Source organism: Thermothelomyces heterothallicus (assembly GCF_042370625.1).
Source record: "Thermothelomyces heterothallicus CBS 202.75 unplaced genomic scaffold P884_scaffold_46, whole genome shotgun sequence".
NCBI classification, from domain to species: domain Eukaryota; kingdom Fungi; phylum Ascomycota; class Sordariomycetes; order Sordariales; family Chaetomiaceae; genus Thermothelomyces; species Thermothelomyces heterothallicus.
In genome coordinates, this window is record NW_027192607.1 from 71,442 (window position 1) to 92,802 (window position 21,361).

A 21,361-nucleotide genomic window follows, 5' to 3' on the forward strand; every position below is an offset into this window, starting at 1 on the left:
AAAAAAAAAAAAAAAAAACGGCGGGAAGCGGGATGCCCGTTGAATGACCCGAAACACAACAACATCAATGGCCCGAGACCCGTCGCAACTTGCAACTTCCGATAATTACCGCCCGGTACGCCCATCGAGCCGGTCCATGAGAGAGTCGATGTCCGCGTCGGGGGGTTGAATGCGACAATTAATAGTAGGAATTATCATTAATGAACGAAGCCAGCATAAAATGCTCCTTGGATTAAAAGCTGGAATAATTAATTACAGAATCAAGGTATACTGAAGCAAGACGCTCCGCTGGTTAATTGATTGATCCATCAACCCTGTGGCCACCGTTTACCACTCTCGATTTATCTGCACCAAGGTCCATTTTCTTTCGTAGCAAGCCATGGCGACTCCGTACGTCCCCGGCCGGCTCGATGGCAAGGTGGCGCTCGTCACGGGTTCGGGCCGCGGCATCGGAGCGGCCATCGCGATTCACCTGGGCCGGCTGGGCGCGAAAGTCGTCGTCAACTACGCGAACTCGGCCGAGCACGCGGCCAAGGTGGTGGCCGAGATCAAGAGGCTGGGCTCGGACGCGATCGCCATCCAGGCCGACGTGCGACACGTCTCGCAGACGGCGCGGCTGTTCGACGAGGCCGTGGCGCACTTTGGCGGCCTCGACATCGCCGTCAGCAACTCGGGCGTCGTCAGCTTCGGCCACCTCAAGGACGTGACCGAGGAGGAGTTCGACCGCGTGTTCAGCCTCAACACGCGCGGCCAGTTCTTCGTCGCGCGCGAGGCCTACCGCGTCCTGCGCGAGGGCGGGCGCATCATCCTCACCTCGTCCAACACGTCGCGCGACTTCAGCGTGCCGCGCCACTCGCTCTACTCGGGCTCCAAGGGCGCCATCGACTCCTTCGTCCGCATCCTCAGCAAGGACTGCGGCGACAAGAAGATCACCGTCAACGCGGTCGCCCCGGGCGGCACCGTCACCGACATGTTCCACGCCGTGTCGCAGCACTACATCCCCGACGGCGAGAAGTACAGCCCCGAGGAGCGTCAGCAGATGGCCGCCCACGCCTCGCCCCTGCATCGCAACGGGTTCCCGCAGGACGTGGCCAACGTCGTCGGCTTCCTCGCCAGCAACGAGGGCGAATGGATCAATGGCAAGGTTATCACGTTGGACGGCGGGGCGGCATGATGATGATGATGATGAGGATCCCGTAATGAGGCTTGTTTAGTATCAGAATGGTCGCTTTTGCGTTTCCCATTTTTACACCTCGTGCACGGATGGGTTCAGGTCAAGTAGGAAAATTAGACGCCGAGTTTATGACGGAGCAACGTATGCACTCTACTGTACATACCTGTGTACTGTACTATTACGCAATAGACTGCGTACGGAATAGTCGGGTACTACGGAGTCTCGTCCAGATTATGTAGGTAATCTATAACTAATTATGTGGGCGGATTACATCCAGACAGTAGTACTCAGTCCACATGCCCTGAAAATAAGCGACGCACGCCCGGTGTGTATGTATGTACGTAGGTATGTATGTATGTGTGTATGCCTGTGTTTGAAAAAGGAAATCAAATTAAATAGCCCGAGCCTCTACTAAATCTATGTGGAAAATACACTAATACCACCATCCCGGGGGCCCGCCCGACGTTCCGCCCCCACAATCCTCAACTCCCCCCTGGAACCCCCCCCCCCTGGAACCCCCCCCCCCCTTTCTCCCCCCATGTCTTAACCTGTCTTTCTACTTTACACAGTGTATGATCCCACGTACAGGGGGGTCACCGAGAAAGAAAAAAAAGGCTCTCAGGCGCGACAGAGCCTGCCGGTGGCGTCGACGGCCCACGCCTCGCTGCCGACGGCCGTCTTGGCGTAGAAGACCGAGTTGGGGTCGTACTTTTTCTTGACGCGCAGCAGGCGGGCGTAGTTGTCGCCGTAGAAGCTCTCCTTCCAGTTGGCGTACAGGTGGTTGGCCTCGTTGAGGTAGACGCTGCCGCCGGGCGTGGCCGCGTCCATCATGGGCTGCAGCGTCTCGGCGGCGTAGCGGTCCCGCGCGGCCATCTCCTCCGGGCTCGCGTCCCAGTCCCACGAGCCGCCGGGGGCGCACAGCAGCATGCCCGTGCGCCAGGCCGGGTGCAGCGAGTTGTCCGGGTGCGGCTTGTCGGCGACGCTGAAGCTGTCGCAGTAGAAGGGCGAGAAGGCGGGCACCTGCGAGATGTTGCGGAACAGCTCCGTCACCACCGCGTTGCTCTCCGGGTCCGTGACGAGCGAGCGCGGGATGATGCGGCTGTTGGTGAAGGGGAAGTAGGCGGCGTTGCCGTAGGGGGCGGGCCCCAGGTACGTGAAGAAGTGGTCGTAGTAGTTGGTCGACACCCGCGGCTGCACCACCGGCGTGATCCCCCGCGACGCCAGGTCGTCCAGGAACGGCTTGAGCAGCCGGTCGACCGCGTCCCGGTCGGCCCCCGGCATGGTGCCGTACGCGGTCAGCGAGTTGTTGCCCAGCGAGTAGGTGAAGGAGTTGCCGCCGTCCAGGAAGTCGGGCAGCAGCGCGTGGAAGGCCGCCACCGCCTCCCAGTAGACCTCGTTGCCGACGGCGCTGTCGTCGAAGCCGAGCACCGTGCCGCCGACGATGCCGTCCCTGTGCAGCCGCGCCGTCATGGAGAGCACGACGGCGAAGGTGCCGCCGCCGCCGCCGCTCAGCGCCCAGTACAGGTCCGAGTTCCGCGTCGGCGTCGCCACCAGGTGCCTCCCGTCCGCCGTCACCACCTCCCACTCGAGCACGTTGTCGGCCGCGACCCCGTACGAGCTCGAGAGGATCGAGTGTCCTCCGCCCTGGGTGTAGCCGCCGACGATGCCCACCGTCGGGCACGTGCCGCCCACGATCCGGTGGCCCGTCGAGTTGGCCATCGCGTACGCCTCGAACCCCTCGACGCCGGCGCCCAGCTTGGCGGCGGGGCCCTTGTAGTAGGGCGCCTTGTAATTCTTGATGAACTTGGTGCTCTTGAGGTTGTGCATCCAGAGGGAGAGGGCGCCCTTGCCGGTGGACTTGCCGAGATAGCTAGTAGCAAAATGGCGTTAATAATCAGGGGCTGATATACGTATGTACATACAGGTAATTATATGTAATACTACTTACTCGTGACCCGTGTTCTTGATGACGATCCGCACATTGTGCTTCTGCGCAAACTTCAAGGCGGCCTGCACGTCGGCCGCGCCCGTGACATTGACAACATAGCTGGGGTAGTTGCCCAGCTGACACGGCTGAGACGGGTCTGTGAACGGCACGCAAGAATAGTTCTGGAAGTTCTGGCTGAGAACGTCGCCCGGGGCATTGACGCTGAATCACAATGAATTGTCAGTTTAGCCACGCTATAGATTTGGGTCGGAAGTGCCATGTGAGCGCGGGAGGGAAGAAAAAAAGGGGGGGGGCACTCACTGAGTGATTGTCGAAATGTCCCAGCTGCTCTTGAGCTGTTCGCAAGCTTGGGCATCATACTGTCCCAACGGAGATTTGTGGCACACGGCGGCCTGCGGAACGGTGGCGATCAGATGGCCGTTGAGTGTCTTGTTCAGCTTGGCCCAGTCGCTGGTGCTGGGCCAAGCAGCATCCCCGGGGAGGACCCGGCATGACGGACTGTCCTTGGGCTTGGTCGTCAGACCCCCCACGGCCGTCCCGGCCAGAGCGAGAAAACGAAGGACGGAGACAGGCATGAGGAAGAGGAGGAGGAGGAGGCGGAGAAGGCAAACTTTGGCCAAGTGTAGCAGGCGATGGCGATGAACGATAGACGCTTGGGAACGAGAGAAAGAGCCCCTGAGTAGGGCGGTGGGACGAGAGCATCATGGCATTAAGTAGTCGTCCTGGTCGCTCGACAATGAGGCTGCCTGATCGGATGAGATAATGATACTGACTCCTGATGACCCCTGATTTGCAAGGTGTTTGTGTGGATGATGGATGGAGCATCGCCACACTCGTCGTCGCCAAACAGGGATACACAGCGATACACAGGGATACCTGGTCAGCGGGATTACAGCTTTGCCGCAAATAGTTGACGATTTTTTCCAGTCGATAGAGTATGAGAGGATGGCCCCGTAGGTTGATAAGCATCACCAATAGCGGGCAGGCGGTCATGAGGCTCAGCGAGCCGCAGTCGTCTGAGGCGGCTTAATGCGCCTCCGTGGTAGGCAGAAATGGGGGCTGCATGTTCAGCTCCGTTCGGAGACCGAAATGTACCTAAGCGTGTGTGTAAGGCAAGGTTAGATGTGTAAGCTGGCTTTCGGGGTAAAAGCAAATAGCGCGTGGCACAAAGCGGGACAAGGTATAAAATGGGGCCCAGTTTAGAAAAGTTCCTGGTAAGATTAGAGATTCCTTCAAGACAGGACCAGCCCTGAACCGCTATTGACCAATACGAACGCTGCCATTTCCCGTCCCGTCCCTTTCCGTTTTCCGACAAGATGACGACTGTGGCCTCCCAGGTCCGCCTCTCGCCCGACCACCTGGGCATCGCTCGTATCGACGACGGCCTCGCCGCCGGCGCGCTCGAGGTCGCTAACGAGCTCCTGCAGAAGAACCATGACGAGTGGCACATGTACTTCCAGGACATCGCCGGCCACAACCACATCCCCCACAGCCTGCTCACAATCCTGGCCATGGGCGGGGGGCCCGATCAACTGCGCCGCGCTTACGACGACGGCGAAATCCTGCAGCGTCCCCTGCCCCCGCTAGCCCCCGGGTCGATCGGCTCGCTGGCCGACCCGGACGTCTTCCTGTCCCGCATGGTCAAGATCCCCGAGTACACCAACTTCCTCGTCTTCTTCGAGCGCGAGATCGAGAAGAAGGGCTGGCAGGCCGTCGTCGACGAGTACTGCTTCGCCGGCACCCCCGTCGCCGAGAACGTCTTCGCCCAGCTCTACGAGGGTCTCTACCACCCGCTCATCCACCTGGCCTTCGGCGTCGAGTTCCACCAGCCCAGCATCGTCGCCGAGGGCCTGGCGCAGGCGGCCTCGCACCACCCCGGCCTCGTCTGGACCGACTTCTTCCGCCGCGGCGAGGCGCTCGCCCGCTCCGGCACCGTCTCGCCCAAGCCGCTCGTCGAGTTGTACAAGGCCGTGCGGGACAACGCGAAGATCCGCGCCGCCGCCCGCCTGCAGGACGGGCCCTTCCGCGGCCAGGGCATGATCCAGCGCGCCGCGGACGAGCTGGTGCCCATCGCCGCGCAGTTCCAGGTCACGCCCGACAGCCTGCAGCGCGCGCTGGCCGAGGTCATCAGCTGCTCCGCCTTCACCACGGCCGCGCAGAAGGCCGGCAAGGTGCCCAAGGTGGACTTCTTCTACTTGCACATGGTCACCTCGGCCCTCGCCGTCGACGTCCTGGTGCGCCAGGACTGGATCTCGATCGAGAACAAGGCCCGCCTGGTCGAGTGGAAGGGGCGCATCGACCTGGCCTGGTACGCCGCCAACGCGGCGCCCGAGCTGCGCGCCGGAGTGCTCGACCAGTACCGGCCCACCCTGAGCAAGGGCATGGGCTGGAAGGAGCTGTACCGCGCCGCCAACGAGGTGCACGACGACGGCCACATCGTCAAGTTCATCCGCGCCCTCAAGAACGGCGAGGACGTGTTGAAGCCGCTCGAGCAGGCGCCCGGCGCCGCCGACTACTTCCCCGTCCGTGGCGACATGTGGCTCAAGACGGCCCAGTTGTGCTACGACGGTACCGCCGAGATCATCGACGAGCCCAACCGGCTGCTGTCCAAGAAGTGGGTGTTTGGCGCCGGTTTCGATCTCGCCTGGGCCGAACTTCCGGACTTGACCCAGTAAGCTACTATTACGTGACGGGCAGATAAGGTACAGACAGTACCTTACTACATAGTCTAGCTAGTGTAATTAGATGTTAATTAGGGTAGCATAGGTAGTCCCCCAAATCGGTGAAATCCAAGTTTGAGAGCACATCCATCCCCTCCCCCCCAAAAGGACCCTAAGGAAGAAAAAGAAGAAAAAAGAACATGAAACCATGCAACATCATGCAAGGTGACGGATAACCTTCATACAGTGCTCCCTGGCCACAGTGCGTGTGCGAATGATTTTGGGAAATCCTAAGTAATAATCAATGTCATCATCCCAACGGTTACCTCCACTGCATACAGACAAGCAACGTCACATCCCTTGCGACCAAGCAAACACCAACACTTGGGACGTTCCGCCATATCGGGTACCATCTTTGTGACACTGACGGTGCACACAAATGTGGAAACCTACTCTGTAATTGTTTTTCTCTCCTCTCATTCTTACTTAAGAACGCTTTAGTACCGAGGGACCTACCCGTCAGTGCATATAATTAATAATACGAGACACTTTTTGCTTGTCCAAGGCAGATGAAGGGGCCGTAACAGTTTATGCGCTCGTTAGCATCCCTGCGTGCCAGTTCCCCTGGTACACTCTCGCAATCTTCACCGTTACGGCGCTGAGCATCATTGCGTGATTCGGATTGAATATTAATCGTCATGTTCCCCCGCCCTTCTAGAAGCTGTGAGTGTGTCTTTAGCTACTCTGAATCTGAACATCAGGCAGGTTCCGTATTATTAGACCGTCCGTGCCACTTCCACACTCGAAAAGAGGCTTGAACTTCAACCCTTCCTTACTATTTCCGCCACCGATTCGAGGCTGTATAACAACTATTTGATTGGAGGCTAGTCCCCGACAGCTTTGCACTAAACAAGGGAGAGGGAAGTAAAATTAGCGTGCGGCGGTAGCAACGTGCGTGGAGCGAGCGGCAGGATCGGAATCCTGGCCGCAAATCGCCCGAAGTGTTGCTGACTTGAATCGGCAACTCCGCCGCCTGTATCACCCGAAGTCCTCGACCCAACACGGGGATCACGGGCCTGGGACGGATTCATTAAACCATTCTTGTCCGAGAAGGAGACATTGCTAGTCTCGGAATGTTTTAGTAGTGATGGGACAATAACGGTCAAACGGCGAGGGAAAAAAGCAACTTTGCTGCACGTATTTGGTAAATTTGGCTTAATTATCTTATAATTACTGTAATTACTGTATAATTATACATATTAATACATAAAGGGACCTTACCTACTTACCTAACGCTCGTGCTAGCCGCTCATCCGGACGGTTCTCTGAGGGATTGATTGATTGATACCTTGCAATTCACGGCCAAGCATCCCGCCCCCAACCACGCGATGCCTGCCCCGGCCGCAATCCAAGCGGCAACGCTTGACAACTTCATCGAGGCCTGGAAGCAGTGGAGTCCGGCCAACTTCTTCACCTCCTGGACCGACAACTGCACCATGAGGACATTGCCCTTCAGTGCGGGGATGCCGCTTCGCTCGCGGCCAGAGACGGAGAAATTCCTCCCGCTTCTCATGGGTCTTATGTCCAACTTCGAGGTAGGAGTCGCACTCGGCGTTCTATTTGTGACCCGCAGGGAGCTTTTTTTTTTTTTTTTTTGGGGGGGGAGGGGAAGAAGGGGTTGGACAACAAGTGTGTCTGAAAGAGCCGTCCTAACGGGGCATCCGATTGTAGCTTACAGTACACAACGTCGTCCACGACGCGGCCCAGGGCAAGGCTGCTATCTATGCCCTCTCCAAGGCCGACACGCCGATCGGGCCCTACAGCAATGAGCATGCTCTCTTTGTCTGGTTTGACGAAAGCGGCGAGAAGGTAACCAAGATCGAGGAGATGTTTGACTCGGTTGTTATCAAGGACTTCTTTCCCAAGGTGCAGGCCTACATAGCGCAGCAAAAATCGCAGGGGCCAGCAGCTTAATGGCGCCACTTTAGACGAATTGGCAGAAATCAATTGGGTTCTTCAATCACATCACATCACCCTGTCCATATCAAGGGCCCTTGATGATTACTTCTCACGTCAAGTATCATGTCCAGATTTGCTCTTCCTCGGCCTTCCCATGACTAGATAGGTAAGATTCAAGATTCAGAATTAGGACCTCAGACGAACAAGACTCCTGTGTCTCTTATTGGCAGATGTATGATAACGTGGACAAGATGTTTGTAAATTGTCGAAAGCCTCGTCTCCATTCTCACTGACTCGAGACTAATCGTAATAATATATCGCAAGGCAGATACTGCTTGATTTCGTATTCAAGTTCCTGGTTGCGGTGCAAACCATCAAACTTCTCCCCTCAGCAAAAGAATTACCCTTGTCTGGGTGGCAGGATGTTATACGCAGAGCTCGAGAATCCACTTGCCTGTCTTTCCTGCACAGATTTCGTATGATGAAAGGGCGCCTCGCATCCTCGTTCCGCAACGTTGCCGGCTTCCAACTGACTTGAGCGACGGCTGAGGCCTTTGGACCACATATTAAAGGTAGAGCAGCAGCGAAATGATGAACTGGCAGAGAAGAAAGTTTGCCAAGAAGCTGATATGCTGGCATACCTTCCTCCGAGTGTAGAGTTAATTAGAACCTCGGTTGCGTCAGGTTCTTAAACATCAGGCATATGTTTAAATGCTTTCTACACCGCCACCTTGATGAAGCACCCTTTTAACGTGCATTGAAGAGTCTCCACAAGACGCGCAAAGACATTTTTATACCGAGATAGAAACATTAACTACAGCATCTGGCGTACTCCAGGCAATTCGATATCATAGATTTACGTCGCTATATTTAGAATCCGTCCCTTACCTGACACCTCTCACCCTCGCCTTCTCACAGGGCTTCATCAAACTAATTATCCTACCTTAGTTTATTATAATTTTAGCACCTAGGTAATCAATGGCAGCAGAGGTACGCCACGATAACGTGAGCAAACCTATATTCTTATTCCGATATCTACAGATGTTATTCGGGAGTACCTATAGGTAATTAGACTATCGAGACAAACTTTCTCTAATTACCCAGACTTTGGCGCCTTTCCTGGCTGCTCGTGCGTATGACTCGTCGCAGCTCGCAGTCGCCGCTTTCTCGCGGCCCTCCAAATGACAAACGACAAGCCGGCGGTCCAGACCGCAAGAGCCAACGACGTGGCGATCATGGCGTACATTCCCCTCTAAATACAACCAACCAGTCAGCCAGTCGGGTCAGACCATTTCGGATTGTCTCATAGTCGGTTCGGACAGACGACAGATCGGAACAGCCGTCTAATAATTAATTAAGGGCCGTGGGTTGCTTGCTCACCTCGAACCAGGGCGCCATGCTGGCGCCGTAAAACACGATGCTCCACCACGCGTTCACCGCGTTGCTCCCGAGGTTCATACCCGCCAGCACGACGGAGCGGAAGACGGGCTCCCTGTGCCTGGTGGCATCGTTGGCCCAGGCGAAGAAGGTCGCCTGGCAGGCATAGACGGTGCCGGCCCAGTAGTAGGCGGCGAACACGACTGCCGCCGCCCGGCCGCCGCCCCGCGGCGGGTCGCGCTCCGTCATGCCCTTGGCGCCCAGGATCATGGCGCTCGTGGCCACGCCCGTGACGCCGATGAAGTAGCCGACCAGGTATCTCTTCCCGCCGAGGAAATCCGTCAGGGCTGCCCAGAAGAGGGTCGAGACGATACCGACGGCCGGGACGCCCGTCGGGTAGTTGTTGAGCTGGCTGACGGTGTACGAGGTAAATGGGGAGCTCTTCATGTAGAGCGCGAGCAGCGCGTTGGAGGAGAAGGACTCGGTCTCGCCGGCCAGAATCCACAGCACGACGAAGCCCCACCACTCGTGGGAGGCGAGGACGCGCTTGGCGAAAGCCCACGACAACGGGGAGGTGGTTGTGGTCGTGGCCGTCGTCGTCTCTTGTTGTCGGTCCTGCTGCTCTGGTTCTCGGTGCTGTGCTGGTGATTGGGGGGGCGAGTCGTCGCCGTGTTGGTCGCCGTGCTGGTCGTCGTGCTCGCGGTCAGGCTCGTGGTCGGGGTCGAGCAAGTGTCCGTGCTGTCTAAGTCGGGATACGGCGAGCTCGCGCTCGGCTGGGGTGAGGTAAGGTGCGGCCGTGGTGGCCGGGGTGTCGGGGAAGAGGAGGAAGCCGTACAGGGCCACGGGTAAGGTGATGATGCCGTCAATGAGGAACAACCAGCGCCAACCGCGGAGGCCGTGGCGGTTATCCATGCTCGTGTATATGCCGCTCTGGATGAACCCGCCGATCATGGTGCCCGCCAGGCCCGAGGCGGTGAATATGCCGCTGCGCTTTCCCAGCTCGCGCTCCGTGTACCAGGACCCCAGGACGTAGTGTGTCCCGACGAAGGTGCTCGCCTCGGCGATGCCCTGGAAGAAGCGGATGGCCATTACGGCCCCGGGCGTGTGAGTCGAGGCAGTGACCATGGTTAGCCCCGCCCAGACGGTCATCATGGCCGGGAAGAAGTAACGTGGCTTCACATAGTACAGGCTGAGGTTGGAGGGGATCTGGCCGAGGACGTAGCTGGATAAGGTTAGGAATGTGGCACGAAGGCTAAGGTAGCCTGTGGCGGAGCTTTTTTTGAGACGAGGCTCAATCTTACCCAACAGTGAAACACGTATTGATCTGGTTTAACTGGTTTCCCTTGAAGTTCAGGTCCTCCTTCATGCCCGAGACATAGGCATTGGCGAGGTTTGTGCGGTCAAGCTAGAACTACCCGGTGAGTCTGGAGTATAATAATTTCCCCTTCTCACTCCCACAAGGATTCTTGGCACCGGTCAAGAAATAGACTTACATAGTTAAGAAAGTAGCTTAAACAGCAGAATGTCAAGATGAAAAAATCAATCTTGCGCACAAGCTTGCGCTCCGCCGGGTCGCTCCGCCATGCCGAGGAGAAGTAGTCACGGAGTTTGGATGTGGTACCCTTCATTTCGCAGGCTATGATACCTTAGCCTACGGCGGCCCGCATCGACGCCCTTCGCCTGCCCGCTACGTGCAGCAGGAGCTTGTGCTTCTCGGTCGCTTCTGCGGCGAGTTGCCGACGACGCGGTAGTTAATTAGGAAATGATTGGTAATGTGGGGTCCGATCTGATTGGCCTTGTTGTTCACCGCGCATCGTTAAAGTGATTACAGCAATTCAGTCGTTCAGTACGGGAAAGATGTCATAGTCCCGAAATCGGTTTCGCCTTGTTCCGGTAATGTTCTTCCGACGACAGCCTCTTGATTGTGACGACGTTAAAAAAATTCAATAGTCCAGACTATTTGACCGGGGCCTCCCCGTCCCGGCCTGGCGCGATCCGCGGGGCTTCCCAAGAAGCCGAACCCCATGGCTTATGCGCTCCGAGTATCGGGAGGTGGGTCAAAGTAAACCCCCGCATCAGAGATTTCCCATCTCCACCGTTCCCAGGGATACGGCCACTTGTGGTGGCATAAAAAAGGAAGAGAAGAGAAAGCCAAAACGAAAAAACAGGCAGTTTAGGTCGTACCCGGAATCGAACCGGGGTTGCCGGAATGTCCTGAGAAGATCAGAATCCGGAGTGATAACCGCTACACTATACAACCGTTAAGTTGATGCTGGCCTACTCCCGAGATGGTAGTTTTGTGGTGACAACTCCGAGGCAAACAGGAGACGAAATTGTGCTGTGTGGCGTTGAGTAGTCAACCTGGGGGTGCCGAATAGGTAAGGTACCTACCGTGCTTAGATTGTACTTAGTGAGCCACAAACGTGATTTTAAGACATTGGCAATACCTTCTTTAGGAAGGAAAGCAGTTGCCAGAGTGAGGCAAACACTTCGATCGCTGCTATGGCCTCCCCGCACAACATGCCCCAACAGGGAAGGCAGGTACTGTCATCCGTACTTTCCCGCCCTGTGTATGTACTCTTTATTCGGTGCCCACCGCAGTCTGAAATCTCTCGCCGTCTCTCTCGCCCTCCAACCGAGCACAAATTTTTGCAACCCATCGGCCTTGTTAACGTGATCGCCGCACTTGCAGGCAGTTTCGCACACCCACGTCACGGCGCAGAAGAGATAACAAAAAAACGTCCATGGCGGTGCCATATTTCAGGAAGTTTTTTTTTTTTTTTTTTCCCGAAAACGAACTGACTACGCATACCATTACCTACAAACAAACAGAAGGAGATCCCACTAATTAGGTGAGTGTCAGAATACCTACGGCCATACTTAAGGTGCAATTGCTAGCGGGCAATTGCGGCGTCGCTTTTGCTTCACAGTGAGTGAAATGAAGGTTATGATGTTTGTACATCTACCGATACTTTATACATAATTATACCTTCTCCCCAGAGTCAGACTGCGCACGCCAATTCCATCCCCGTCGACGTCCTTCCGCACCTCCCTCCTAATAGCTCCTCCTCAGTTGGAGACCTTGCACAGCTTGCCGGTCTGCAGCGTCAGCCAGTCGGGCTGGCCGGCGATCTTCCAGCGCTCGGAGCCGACGGCGGTCGGGGCCCAGAACAGGTCGTAGGGGTCGACCGTGCGCTTGATCTGCAGCAGACGGTCGTAGTTGGTGCCGAAGAAGGCCTCGCCAAAGTTGGGCTCCATGACGTCGCCCTCGTTGCCGTAGCCGCCCGGGCCGTAGGGCCGCAGCCGGCCCATCCAGTCGTCGGTGATCTTGCGCTGCACCGCCTCGAGCTCCTCCTGCGAGATGCCGGGCGCCCAGCCGGTGCCCATGATGCCGAACCAGACGGCGTCGCGCCAGTGCGAGTTGGCCCCGCTGGCCGGGGTGCCCGCCGGCGCCGCGGGGTTCATGTTGTACTGGATCAGCGCCGAGCCCTCCTCGATCACGGACCGGACGGCGTCGAACATGGCGATGCGGGTGGTATCGTCGTCCCACGCCGAGCGAGGGAAGAGGCGCGAGGCGGTGCGCAGGTTCGAGTTGGCCACCACCTCGGTCGGGAAGTGCGACGTCCAGGCGTCGTAGAAGTTGTCGTGCTCAAAGTACTGGGGCTCGAACTCGAAGCCCATGGCCGTCCACTCGTCGAAGAGGGGCTTGACCATCGCCTTGAACTCGGACAGCGTCTTGTTGGGCACCATCCATGGGAGCATGGTCCACACGTAGCCCGAGCCGGGGGCGCCGCGCGGGAAGATGTTGCCGTACCCATAGACCTCCTGGTCCGCGTACTCGGGGAACTTGGACCAGTAGGCGTACATGGCCTGCCAGAAGACCTCGTCCGGGTTGGCCGTGTCGTTGCCCGAGTTGATGACCCAGGTGACGCCCGAGAACTTCATCTTGGGGTGCGCCTTGACAGTCACGGACGTGACGACGCCGAAGGTGGAGCCGCCGCCGCCGCGGAGGGCCCAGAAGAGGTCGGTATTCTCCGTCTCGCTGGCGGTGACGAAGCGCCCGTTGGGCAGCACCAGGTCGATGCTGAGCACCTGGTCAGAGCCGAGGCCGTACTTGCCCGACAGGGGCGAGTGGCCACCGCCGGCGAGGTAGCCGCCCGCGACGCCGACGCCCTTGCACTCTCCGCCCACGGCGGTGACGCCGTACTGGTTGGCGGCCGCGTAGAGCTCGCCCACCGTCACGCCGGCGCCGAGCTCGAGGGCCGGGCCCGAGTACGACGGCGTCCTGACGGACTGCCGGAAGCGGATCGACTTGAGGTGGTGGGTCCAGATGGAGAGGGAGCCATAGCCCAACGACTTGCCGAGGAAATCGTGGCCGGTGTTCTTGACGACGAGGCGCAGATTGAGCGAGCGGGCAAAGTTGACGGCCAGCTGGATCTGGTAGACGCTGGTGGCCTTGACGGCATAGGCGGGGAAGCCGCCCAGGGTGCACTGCGACGTGTTGCCGTTCTGCGGCATGCACGTCTCGCCCTGGAAGAGCGGAGACATGACGGAGGTCGGGTCGGCTTCGCTAGAAAGGAGGGTCACAGTGCGTCAGACCAGAGGACGCAACCCCGAAGCCGAGGGGCGGCAGAACAGGGACGAGAAAAAAAAAAGGGGGGGCGGACTCTTGCCAGTGCTCGATGATGTCGGCGCACTTGGCGGCGTTGTACACGCCGCTGTTAGGGTAGCAGACGGCACCGATGGGGACGGTTTCGATGAGGGCGCCGCCGGTCAGCAGGTTGAAGACGCTCCAGGTGAGGCGCGAAGGCCACTTCCAGTCGCCCGGGTAGGTCTTGCAGCTGCCCACAGCGGTGCGCTTGGCAATCTGGGTCGGATCGGTGGCGTCCGCGTCGTCGCCGAACTGGAAGAGCTCGATTTCGGTCAGCTCGTGGGCCGTGAGGTTGGCCAACACATTGTCGGTCAGCTGGAGCGCCGCAATCTCATCGTCTTCTGATACAGGCTCGGCAGCCGGAGCGACGGTAATTTCGTTGGCGGCTGTGCATCGGGCAGGTTAGCACATGTGGTCCCCGGCTTTTCAAAGAAGAAAAAAGTACGACGGAAGAGCTCTTCTCCGTCAAGCCAATGGGTCTCGACTCACGAAGGACCTCCCCATCCTCAGTCTTGATGGTCTGGGCAAAGCCCTGTTGAACGAGTGGAAGGGCGGCACCTGCGAGCAGCAGGGCGCGTTGAAGAGAGAGGACAGCCATGGCGGACGACAAGATCAGCGAGGGGCTTGTCGAGCTGTTCCACGGACTGAAGAGAAGAGAGAGGAAGTGTCGATGTTGGTTCCGCAGCGTGTCGCGGCTATTATATGGCTGCGGGAGTATGCTGCCCTCCTGTGCCTGTCGGCGTCGGATGAGCTGCCGAACCGCCAATCATGAGCCGTGGGATCCGCCGGACCTTGTCTTATCCCACGTGTGCATCCCTGGAATTGGAGCCGGATGGGCAATACTATCCGGGTCCATGTGGGGTCGAGCAAATCGCGACGGCGACCTTCTATGATTGATCCCCACCCAAAATGCACACTAAAGGATAGTAGTAGGGATAACACGTACGATGGTATGTTTGTTTGTTTGTTTGTATGTATGTATGTATAGTATGTACGGAGGGCGTACGTACATCGTTTTTGGAGCGCAACGCGAGTTCGGTCGGGTCGGTCGTCACGGCTGCGACTCCAATTGGCCTGGACCGCGACCCCTTTTCTTTAAAGTACCAAGGGTCTCGGGCCAAGCCTCATCGAACCGTTTTGTGACCCTTGATAATTTAGGCAAGAGCTGTGGCGTTTCAAGGCCGACTGAACCGACTGAATTCATAGTGTAGGACTCTCTGCTACTCTGATAACATTAGTTACCAACCAGCCAATCAACCTAAGCATGCGGTGGGTCCCCCGGCACACATTGACCCGGAATTCGCCTCAATCGAAGTGAAGGTCGCAGGTCAACGTTACTTGTACGCTAATAGTTTGCGCTTGTTGCTATTTTTCTCTACCCTGGGCTAGGCACACCCAGGCGAAGGCTCATAATATCCCGCATTCCCGGCTTCACCAAGTCTGACCACAGCGACGGACTGAGGACAACAAATGGCGAATACCCGTGTGCATCTAATCATTTGATTTGCCTACTTTGTTGCTCCTCGCATCAGGCCAGGCCAAATCAGTTTCCCATCTCGTTGTTCTGTCTTCGAGATTGAGACGCCAGGCACCATGGTTATCAATGTCACTCGAGGACTCCCGTGCGCCCTTGCCGACATGCCTTCTCCCGTCGGGGCCCGATAAGAGAGAGGGTTGCTCGACAATTCCCGAGCGCATGGAGCTGGCATCATTGGCGCTACCCACCACGCTGGGAGCGGCACGGCAGATGTCGAGCTCGCTTCGGTACTGCGTAACTACCTATGTATGCATGGCGTGGCGTGGCCTCGGCTATCGAGACGGTACCGGCTCCCTGGCAGCGGCACTTGGGATGTAAGCAAATGGGGGTTGCCACCGCATGCGTACACTAATATTACATACATAGTTGGTGACGCACTCTGCAGGTCCAGCAGACCCAATATTACATAGTAGTGTACGGATTACACCACAGGAGAAGGAGGGCCGATGGAGAGGCCGGTTGCCGCTTAGCCTCCTAGAGTAAGAACAGAGACATCTTCGCGTTAGCATGAATCGAGGTTTCCATTCCGGCCTGTTCTGGCCCTCTGGGCAACGGAAGGGCGCCGAGATTTCGTTATCCACTGCCCGCCCCCCCCCCCCCCCCCCCCCCCCCCCAATCCGTGCTTCGGAAAGTGGGCAAGGAAGACTGTGTCCTTAATCTGGGCTAGCGTACACAGTAGAAACGTTGACGCAGTTTTAGGTCACGGAATGCCCTCCATGCAAGTAGCGACATCCCTCTCTCTGCATGCTCCATCAACAACCAACGCCATTCGTATTTGAAATTGCGTCCCCCGAGTTTTCCGGCACTAACGTTTGATTTCGAGCATGGTCAGGCCAGGCAGCAGAGCGTTCGGGCCTCTGTCGCACAGATTTGCCCCGCGCGGGGGGAAGGGGCAAACCGGAGGGGCAAACCGTCCCTACTGTGTAGTATTAGCGTACTAACTAATAATACAGTATTTAGGTTGGTGAAATACGGAGTACTACAGAACGCCGCTGGGACATCGGCAAACAAGCACTCGGTTCAATTTCGCAGCATTTGTCATTCGTCACGGATGTACTCTAAGGTATGTGCTTCGGTGCGTAGCAAGTACGAAATGGAAGGCGTGTCTTTCGTTTGTTGTTATTTTCGTTCTTTTCTTCCTTCGTGTGGAAAGGTAGCAGTGCAAAGCCTCGTGCCAACCGCAAAGGGCAGTGATCGGCAAATCTGTGTAAGAAGCCACGCTGTGTGCAGGGTCATCCCTGTGGCGCACGGAGCTGAATCAAGTCGGGGTAATTTTCTACCTGAACCTCCACCAGTTCGGAGTACGGAAGTAGCGGCCGAAGCTTCCATTAAAGGGGACGACGGAGAGAGTCAATGACTTCACTAGTTACCTAGTATATTCCCAATCGAGGAGGCCCCCCCCCCACCCCCCCTCAACCCCAATGTCTCTCCGCTTGCAGAAAATCGCCTTGTCCAAGGACGCAACAAGACGAGATTCAACGTAGCGGACTTCGCGCTCGATACGCGGGACACTAGACCCTCATAGTGGAATTTCAGACAAGTTGCCAACTACTCGAAGCAGCAGCAGCAAGATGGCCATGTCAAGACATGGGGAAGCTATAGTGTGCATTTTTTAATGTAATTAACTATAGCTCGGATTGTGCCACTTGGCACATAGTAGGTAGGTAGTTATAGTTATATGTACGGATGTACTGACGTTGCATCTAAGAATCCTCTGAGGGGAGAACACCTCTTGTCAATGTCAAAGCGCAACCCCAAAGGTGGAAAAAAATTCCTCAGTAGGGCGCGACAGCTCCAACACCAATCGCACACTAGACTACTTGTAGACTAAAGGCCACCGCGCAGGTGGAGGCCGACAAGGAACATGACGCAGGGGAACTTGCAGCGTATACCGGCCTCCTGGGATCAGTGGTCTTATGCTGTCTTGGCTGCTCCAGAAGTCCTGAGATCAAGGCTTCTCAGCTGCCATGGCTGGGTTTAGTGTAGATTCAGGGGTATTTTGACGAGAAGAGAGGCACATGCATACTCCGTACACTAGTGTGGTGTGTGGCCTCGCTCTTTGCGTCTCCCCGTTTGGCCTTTTACATTGTCGCTGGTCGAGAAGATTTTGGGAGAAACCGGCCACACTCTGAGGGGTATTGTATATTACATGATTTTACCATGCTTCGTTGAGTCAAGTCTCGGTCTCTCTCTTTCTCTCTTTTTTTTTCTTCTTTTTTTTCCGCAAACTCGCCACACCGGGATCCTCCTTGCTCGTCGATCGATCTTCGGTGAGATCGGATAATGTGGCCGGGTTTGGGCGCCTTATAGCCTACCATCCCGGCCGTGGTTCCCTAATAACGGGAGCCGGTTCTCCGTTTTGGTTCCGATAGATAATCCTCTCTCCACATACATATCTGATCGACCTCCCCCCGGCGCGTGCGGGCTTCGATCGTTCCCACAGGGCGGCGCCGATCTTTCTTGACCTTGGGTGTTGTTTCTGTCCCACGACTTTCTCTTATCTTCAATGCTGGGACGAGCATGACGCCTCTTCTACCTCGCCGCCCCGAGCACGGCAACGTGCTCGATATCCCAACGCCGCCTTTGCAGCAGGCTGCCTTGTTTGTCATCTTTTTCTTCACCGCTCTGGCGTTCGTCACGTACAGTCTCAGGGCGTACACACGCCTCCGGATGCGAACATGGGGTCTCGACGACTATCTCGTCACCTGCGCCATGATCTTTTCGCTGATGATGATCGGGCCCTTCTACATGTGTAAGCCCAGGCCGTGACAAAACCCCTCTTCCCCAAATCGGTTTTCCCTTTTTCTCTGTTGCTCTGTTCCCCCTCCACTCTAGGTTTTGTCGATTCGACCGACCACTAAGACGGGAACGACGTTTCCGAACAGACATTAAGCTCAACTACTTTGGCTGGCGTCAAAAGGATGTGCCCCAGTTCGACCCGGCGCCGGGCTTGTGGTGGTTCTACCTGGCCCAGATCTTCTATAACCCCATCCTGGCCTTCGTCAAGGCCTCGGTACTCTGTTTCCTGCTGCGCCTGGGCGGGCAGAAGCCGGGCGTCAAGTACGCCATCTACTTCCTCAACACATTTAACGCCCTACAGGCCATCGCCGTCTTCCTCGTCGCCGTACTGCAGTGTCTGCCCATCGAAGCCAACTGGGACATGGCCGTCAAGGCCGACCCCAAGACGAGGTGCGTCGACAACTCGTTCCACGTCACCATCTCGTCCATCACCATCCTCACCGACATCGCCGTCATCGCCCTGCCGTTTTGGATCTTTTTGGGTCTCAAGATGCCCAAGGCCGCCAAGATGGCCGTCCTGGGTATCTTTGCGCTCGGTCTTGTGTGAGTGCTGCCCCTATCTATCTATCTTTTTTTTTTCATGTTCGATTTGAACATAGAAAGAGTGAGGGGGAAGGGGGGAGAAAAAGGGGGGGGGGGGGGGGTGAGAATGCGCAAAAGATTGTGACTGACGGGCAGGGTCGCGTCCGATAAAACAGGGTCACCATCATCGGCATCGTCCGGCTCCGCGGAGTCATCCGGCTCTTCTACGCGCCGCCAACCGGTGGGGACCGATATCACGATATCACCGTGACCCTGTCGGTGGTGGAGACCAACGTGGCCATCGTGTCGGCCTCGGCGCCGGCGCTGCGCCCGCTGTTCCGCTCCCTCCTGCCGGGCCTCTTCGGAGGCAGCAGCGCCCGCTACGGGCAGAACAAGTACCTCTACCCGAACAGCAACTCGCCCTACGTCTTCTCGGGCGCCGGCGCCTCCGTCCACGCCGCGACCGCCAACGGCGGCAAGGGCGGCAAGGGCGGGATGCAGACGGGCACCGGCTCGCGCCACGACGGGGCCCCCTCCGGGCGCCGCGGCAGCATCCGGCTCAAGAACCTGACCAAGAGCGGGCACACCGAGTGCCGCAGCGTCAGCCCCAGCGGGTCCGAGGAGGAGATCATGACGTACAACGGCATCATGCGCACCACCGACGTCCATGTCCACTACGAGGGCTCCAGGGGCAGCCGGATCGACCGGGGCCCAGGAGGACGAGGCCCCGGCTTCGACCAGGAGGACGAAGGCGCCACCGACCGTACCGCCGCCGCCACCGCGCGGGAGACGGACGCGTCCAGCCGCGCCTCGAGCGATCTCAAAGCCGGCGCCAGAGTCCAGGTGGAGAAGGGACCCCTATGAGGAGAGAGCTCTGGCATGGCGATGGACGGGGGGTAGGCAACGGTGGTTCCTCCCCTAGCTTCAATGATCAACTACCAAGGAAGTCATATTCTGAGGGCACCGGGTTCAGAACAAAAAAAAAGAAAAGAAAAGAAAACAAAGCTATTTTTGTGAGCGAATGGTCGAGGTGCAAACGAGGACCTTTTTTCCTCTCTTTCTTTTGTACTTGTTTGACTCCAAACGGGCGCCCCGGTGGGATGCTGCGGATAGAGCGGTGTTTCAATACCTCGGCATGACAGCCTTTTCTTGAAATACTCTGTATGAGTTTATAAACTATTAGATCATTCCATGCGTCCGGACCAGTAGATACCCTGGCCAGTTTGTCAAATTTTTTTTTTTTTTTTGGGGGGGGGATATTTCCGAGGGTATTAAAGGATTCCAAAGGAAAGATGATTAAGTGGTGTCGATATAACCACCCTCTCACCCACAATACGGACGGTAAAACTATTAAAACCTCGTTCTTGGAGACCTCTTGGCGCCCCAGAAGCTCCATGGATCCCGAGGCTCATCTTCTTCAACCGCACTCCGAGGAGATCCAACGCTTTCCGTTATGAGGCGATTCACAACCGGGAGAGGTTCCACTATCTTGGGTTCTTCGGAGAGAGTGGGCTCGGGTAACTCGGGTTGAGGCGCGGGCTCATAACATTTTTTTTTCTGTCAATCACACAATAGAAAATTATCCTGGGCTCAGACCTGAGAGAACTAGGCTGTGTTGCAGATGCCGAGGTTCGCAAGGGGAGAACTTGCCTCCTTTTTCTTCTTGCTCTTCTTGGAGCTCTGTGCAATGCCTGCGGACGCATCATTGTCCTCAACCTTGAATGGCTGTCCGGATGCGGGAGCAATTTCCTGGGGAACTGCTTCTTCAGGAGCTGGCCTGGGCAGGTCAAGGGTGGATGGTGCCTGCTCTTCGGTGCTTGCCATCCCGTTTCTCGCTCCATTTCCAAGCTTGAATTTGGGCGCGGCGCGGGCTCGGGCTCAGGTTCAGGCTCAAGAGCAGGTTCTGGCTCACAAGCAGGTTCAGGTTCACCGTCATCCATGGGTTCATGCACCCCTGAATCGCTGGCCCTCCCAGTGACCTCGGCGTCCGAACCCGGCAGAGTGTACATGCGGCCGGCGTGGTCGTTCGTCTCGTTGTCCTTGTCGACTCGGCTCTCGCCTCCCTGGTCACCGGGCCGGCCGCCGCTGTCCGATATACTGTGCGACTCGCCGTCGCGAAGGTCCAGCGGCGCACTACCGTTCGGCTGGGAGAGGGATTCCACCGTGTCTGCGTACGTCTCGAGCATGCATCGGAATAGCATATTAACCACGGACCCGTGGTCGCCAAATTCACGTACAGACGCGCTGTTGGAGGAGATCAGCCGCGCCGGGTCAGCAAATGCCTCCTTGGTAAGGGTCTTGATCCAGTGGTCGAACCACGCGTCATCGCGGGCGGGAGTAGGATACGCCTCCTTGACGGCGCCGATGACGGTAAACACATCGAGACCCTGTGCTGACCGCTCAATGTCATGCTTGGCCATCTCCTCCAGCCCGTTCGGCTCGACAGCTCGACAGCTCGAGCCAGCTTGTAGACTTCGAGCTTGGTCTTCGAGCTTGGTCTTGAGCTGCTCCTGGAGCCTGATCTCCTGGGACGAAGAGGAGGTTCCAATTTGGCTTTCCTGCCTAGACCGGCCTGACGTAGAATGAGATATTCCAGCAGAGGATCCTGTTATTGGCATGTCAAGGAACGCCGCGGCTTGTAGCGCGCACACAGAAGTCCTCTAATGCCACAAGCGAACACTGAATAACCGAAATAAGCCCGCAAGTCCGGAAGATTCCATGGCAGAACGCCTAA

General features: G+C 57.1%; 8 protein-coding genes and 1 non-coding gene across 9 annotated transcripts; 4 read left to right on the top strand and 5 right to left on the bottom strand.

Moving 5' to 3' along the window:
- Positions 1-379: 379 nt before the first annotated feature.
- Positions 380-1,174, top strand: P884DRAFT_212946 (uncharacterized protein; the record flags this gene model as incomplete). Its single annotated transcript, XM_069439179.1, has 1 exon — positions 380-1,174. The coding sequence occupies one exon, from the start codon at positions 380-382 to the stop codon at positions 1,172-1,174; it is 795 nt and encodes a 264-aa protein (XP_069293290.1).
- A 535-nt stretch (positions 1,175-1,709) lies between these two features.
- Positions 1,710-3,724, bottom strand: P884DRAFT_333058 (uncharacterized protein). The gene is made up of 3 exons (XM_069445830.1): positions 3,423-3,724; positions 3,123-3,323; positions 1,710-3,044 (listed from the first exon to the last, which is right to left on the bottom strand). Exons 1-3 carry the CDS (start codon positions 3,695-3,697, stop codon positions 1,793-1,795), a joined length of 1,728 nt encoding a protein of 575 aa, XP_069293291.1. The 5' UTR covers positions 3,698-3,724; the 3' UTR covers positions 1,710-1,792.
- A 641-nt stretch (positions 3,725-4,365) lies between these two features.
- Positions 4,366-5,922, top strand: P884DRAFT_265450 (uncharacterized protein). Its single transcript, XM_069441942.1, has one exon. It carries the CDS (start codon positions 4,439-4,441, stop codon positions 5,795-5,797), a length of 1,359 nt encoding a protein of 452 aa, XP_069293292.1. The 5' UTR covers positions 4,366-4,438; the 3' UTR covers positions 5,798-5,922.
- A 1,190-nt stretch (positions 5,923-7,112) lies between these two features.
- P884DRAFT_295389 (uncharacterized protein) lies at positions 7,113-7,809 on the top strand. Its single transcript, XM_069444330.1, has 2 exons — positions 7,113-7,377; positions 7,514-7,809. Exons 1-2 carry the CDS (start codon positions 7,171-7,173, stop codon positions 7,754-7,756), a joined length of 450 nt encoding a protein of 149 aa, XP_069293293.1. The 5' UTR covers positions 7,113-7,170; the 3' UTR covers positions 7,757-7,809.
- Positions 7,810-8,714: 905 nt separating this feature from the next.
- On the bottom strand, positions 8,715-11,026 carry P884DRAFT_233133 (major facilitator superfamily domain-containing protein). The gene is made up of 4 exons (XM_069439870.1): positions 10,612-11,026; positions 10,420-10,523; positions 9,122-10,340; positions 8,715-8,993 (listed from the first exon to the last, which is right to left on the bottom strand). The coding sequence occupies exons 1-4, from the start codon at positions 10,744-10,746 to the stop codon at positions 8,838-8,840; spliced, it is 1,614 nt and encodes a 537-aa protein (XP_069293294.1). The 5' UTR covers positions 10,747-11,026; the 3' UTR covers positions 8,715-8,837.
- A 267-nt stretch (positions 11,027-11,293) lies between these two features.
- On the bottom strand, positions 11,294-11,378 carry P884DRAFT_t182. The gene has a single exon. It is a non-coding gene; the product is annotated as a tRNA-Gln (tRNA).
- A 753-nt stretch (positions 11,379-12,131) lies between these two features.
- On the bottom strand, positions 12,132-14,367 carry P884DRAFT_252640 (uncharacterized protein; the record flags this gene model as incomplete). Its single annotated transcript, XM_069440739.1, has 3 exons — positions 12,132-13,688; positions 13,774-14,155; positions 14,259-14,367. 3 exons carry the CDS (start codon positions 14,365-14,367, stop codon positions 12,188-12,190), a joined length of 1,992 nt encoding a protein of 663 aa, XP_069293295.1. The 3' UTR covers positions 12,132-12,187.
- A 3,459-nt stretch (positions 14,368-17,826) lies between these two features.
- P884DRAFT_213048 (uncharacterized protein) lies at positions 17,827-19,491 on the top strand (the record flags this gene model as incomplete). The annotated part of the gene is made up of 3 exons (XM_069439186.1): positions 17,827-18,058; positions 18,192-18,648; positions 18,804-19,491. The coding sequence occupies 3 exons, from the start codon at positions 17,827-17,829 to the stop codon at positions 19,489-19,491; spliced, it is 1,377 nt and encodes a 458-aa protein (XP_069293296.1).
- A 741-nt stretch (positions 19,492-20,232) lies between these two features.
- P884DRAFT_273557 (uncharacterized protein) lies at positions 20,233-21,245 on the bottom strand (the record flags this gene model as incomplete). The annotated part of the gene is made up of 2 exons (XM_069442601.1): positions 20,233-20,504; positions 20,540-21,245. The coding sequence occupies 2 exons, from the start codon at positions 21,243-21,245 to the stop codon at positions 20,233-20,235; spliced, it is 978 nt and encodes a 325-aa protein (XP_069293297.1).
- Positions 21,246-21,361: the final 116 nt, after the last annotated feature.

Bases quoted from the DNA above. Each gene is read 5' to 3' on its own strand.
- P884DRAFT_233133 (XM_069439870.1), bottom strand. From the start codon at position 10,746: ATGAAGGGTACCACATCCAAACTCCGTGACTACTTCTCCTCGGCATGG. The intron at 10,341-10,419 runs GTAAGATTGAGC...AACCTTATCCAG, and splicing joins AATACGTGTTTCACTGTTGG to CTACGTCCTCGGCCAGATCC. The intron at 8,994-9,121 runs GTGAGCAAGCAA...GGTTGTATTTAG, and splicing joins GCATGGCGCCCTGGTTCGAG to AGGGGAATGTACGCCATGAT.
- P884DRAFT_333058 (XM_069445830.1), bottom strand. From the start codon at position 3,697: ATGCCTGTCTCCGTCCTTCGTTTTCTCGCTCTGGCCGGGACGGCCGTG. The intron at 3,324-3,422 runs GTGAGTGCCCCC...ATTGTGATTCAG, and splicing joins GACATTTCGACAATCACTCA to CGTCAATGCCCCGGGCGACG. The intron at 3,045-3,122 runs GTAAGTAGTATT...TTTTGCTACTAG, and splicing joins ATCAAGAACACGGGTCACGA to CTATCTCGGCAAGTCCACCG.
- P884DRAFT_265450 (XM_069441942.1), top strand. From the start codon at position 4,439: ATGACGACTGTGGCCTCCCAGGTCCGCCTCTCGCCCGACCACCTGGGC.
- P884DRAFT_295389 (XM_069444330.1), top strand. From the start codon at position 7,171: ATGCCTGCCCCGGCCGCAATCCAAGCGGCAACGCTTGACAACTTCATC. The intron at 7,378-7,513 runs GTAGGAGTCGCA...ATCCGATTGTAG, and splicing joins GTCTTATGTCCAACTTCGAG to CTTACAGTACACAACGTCGT.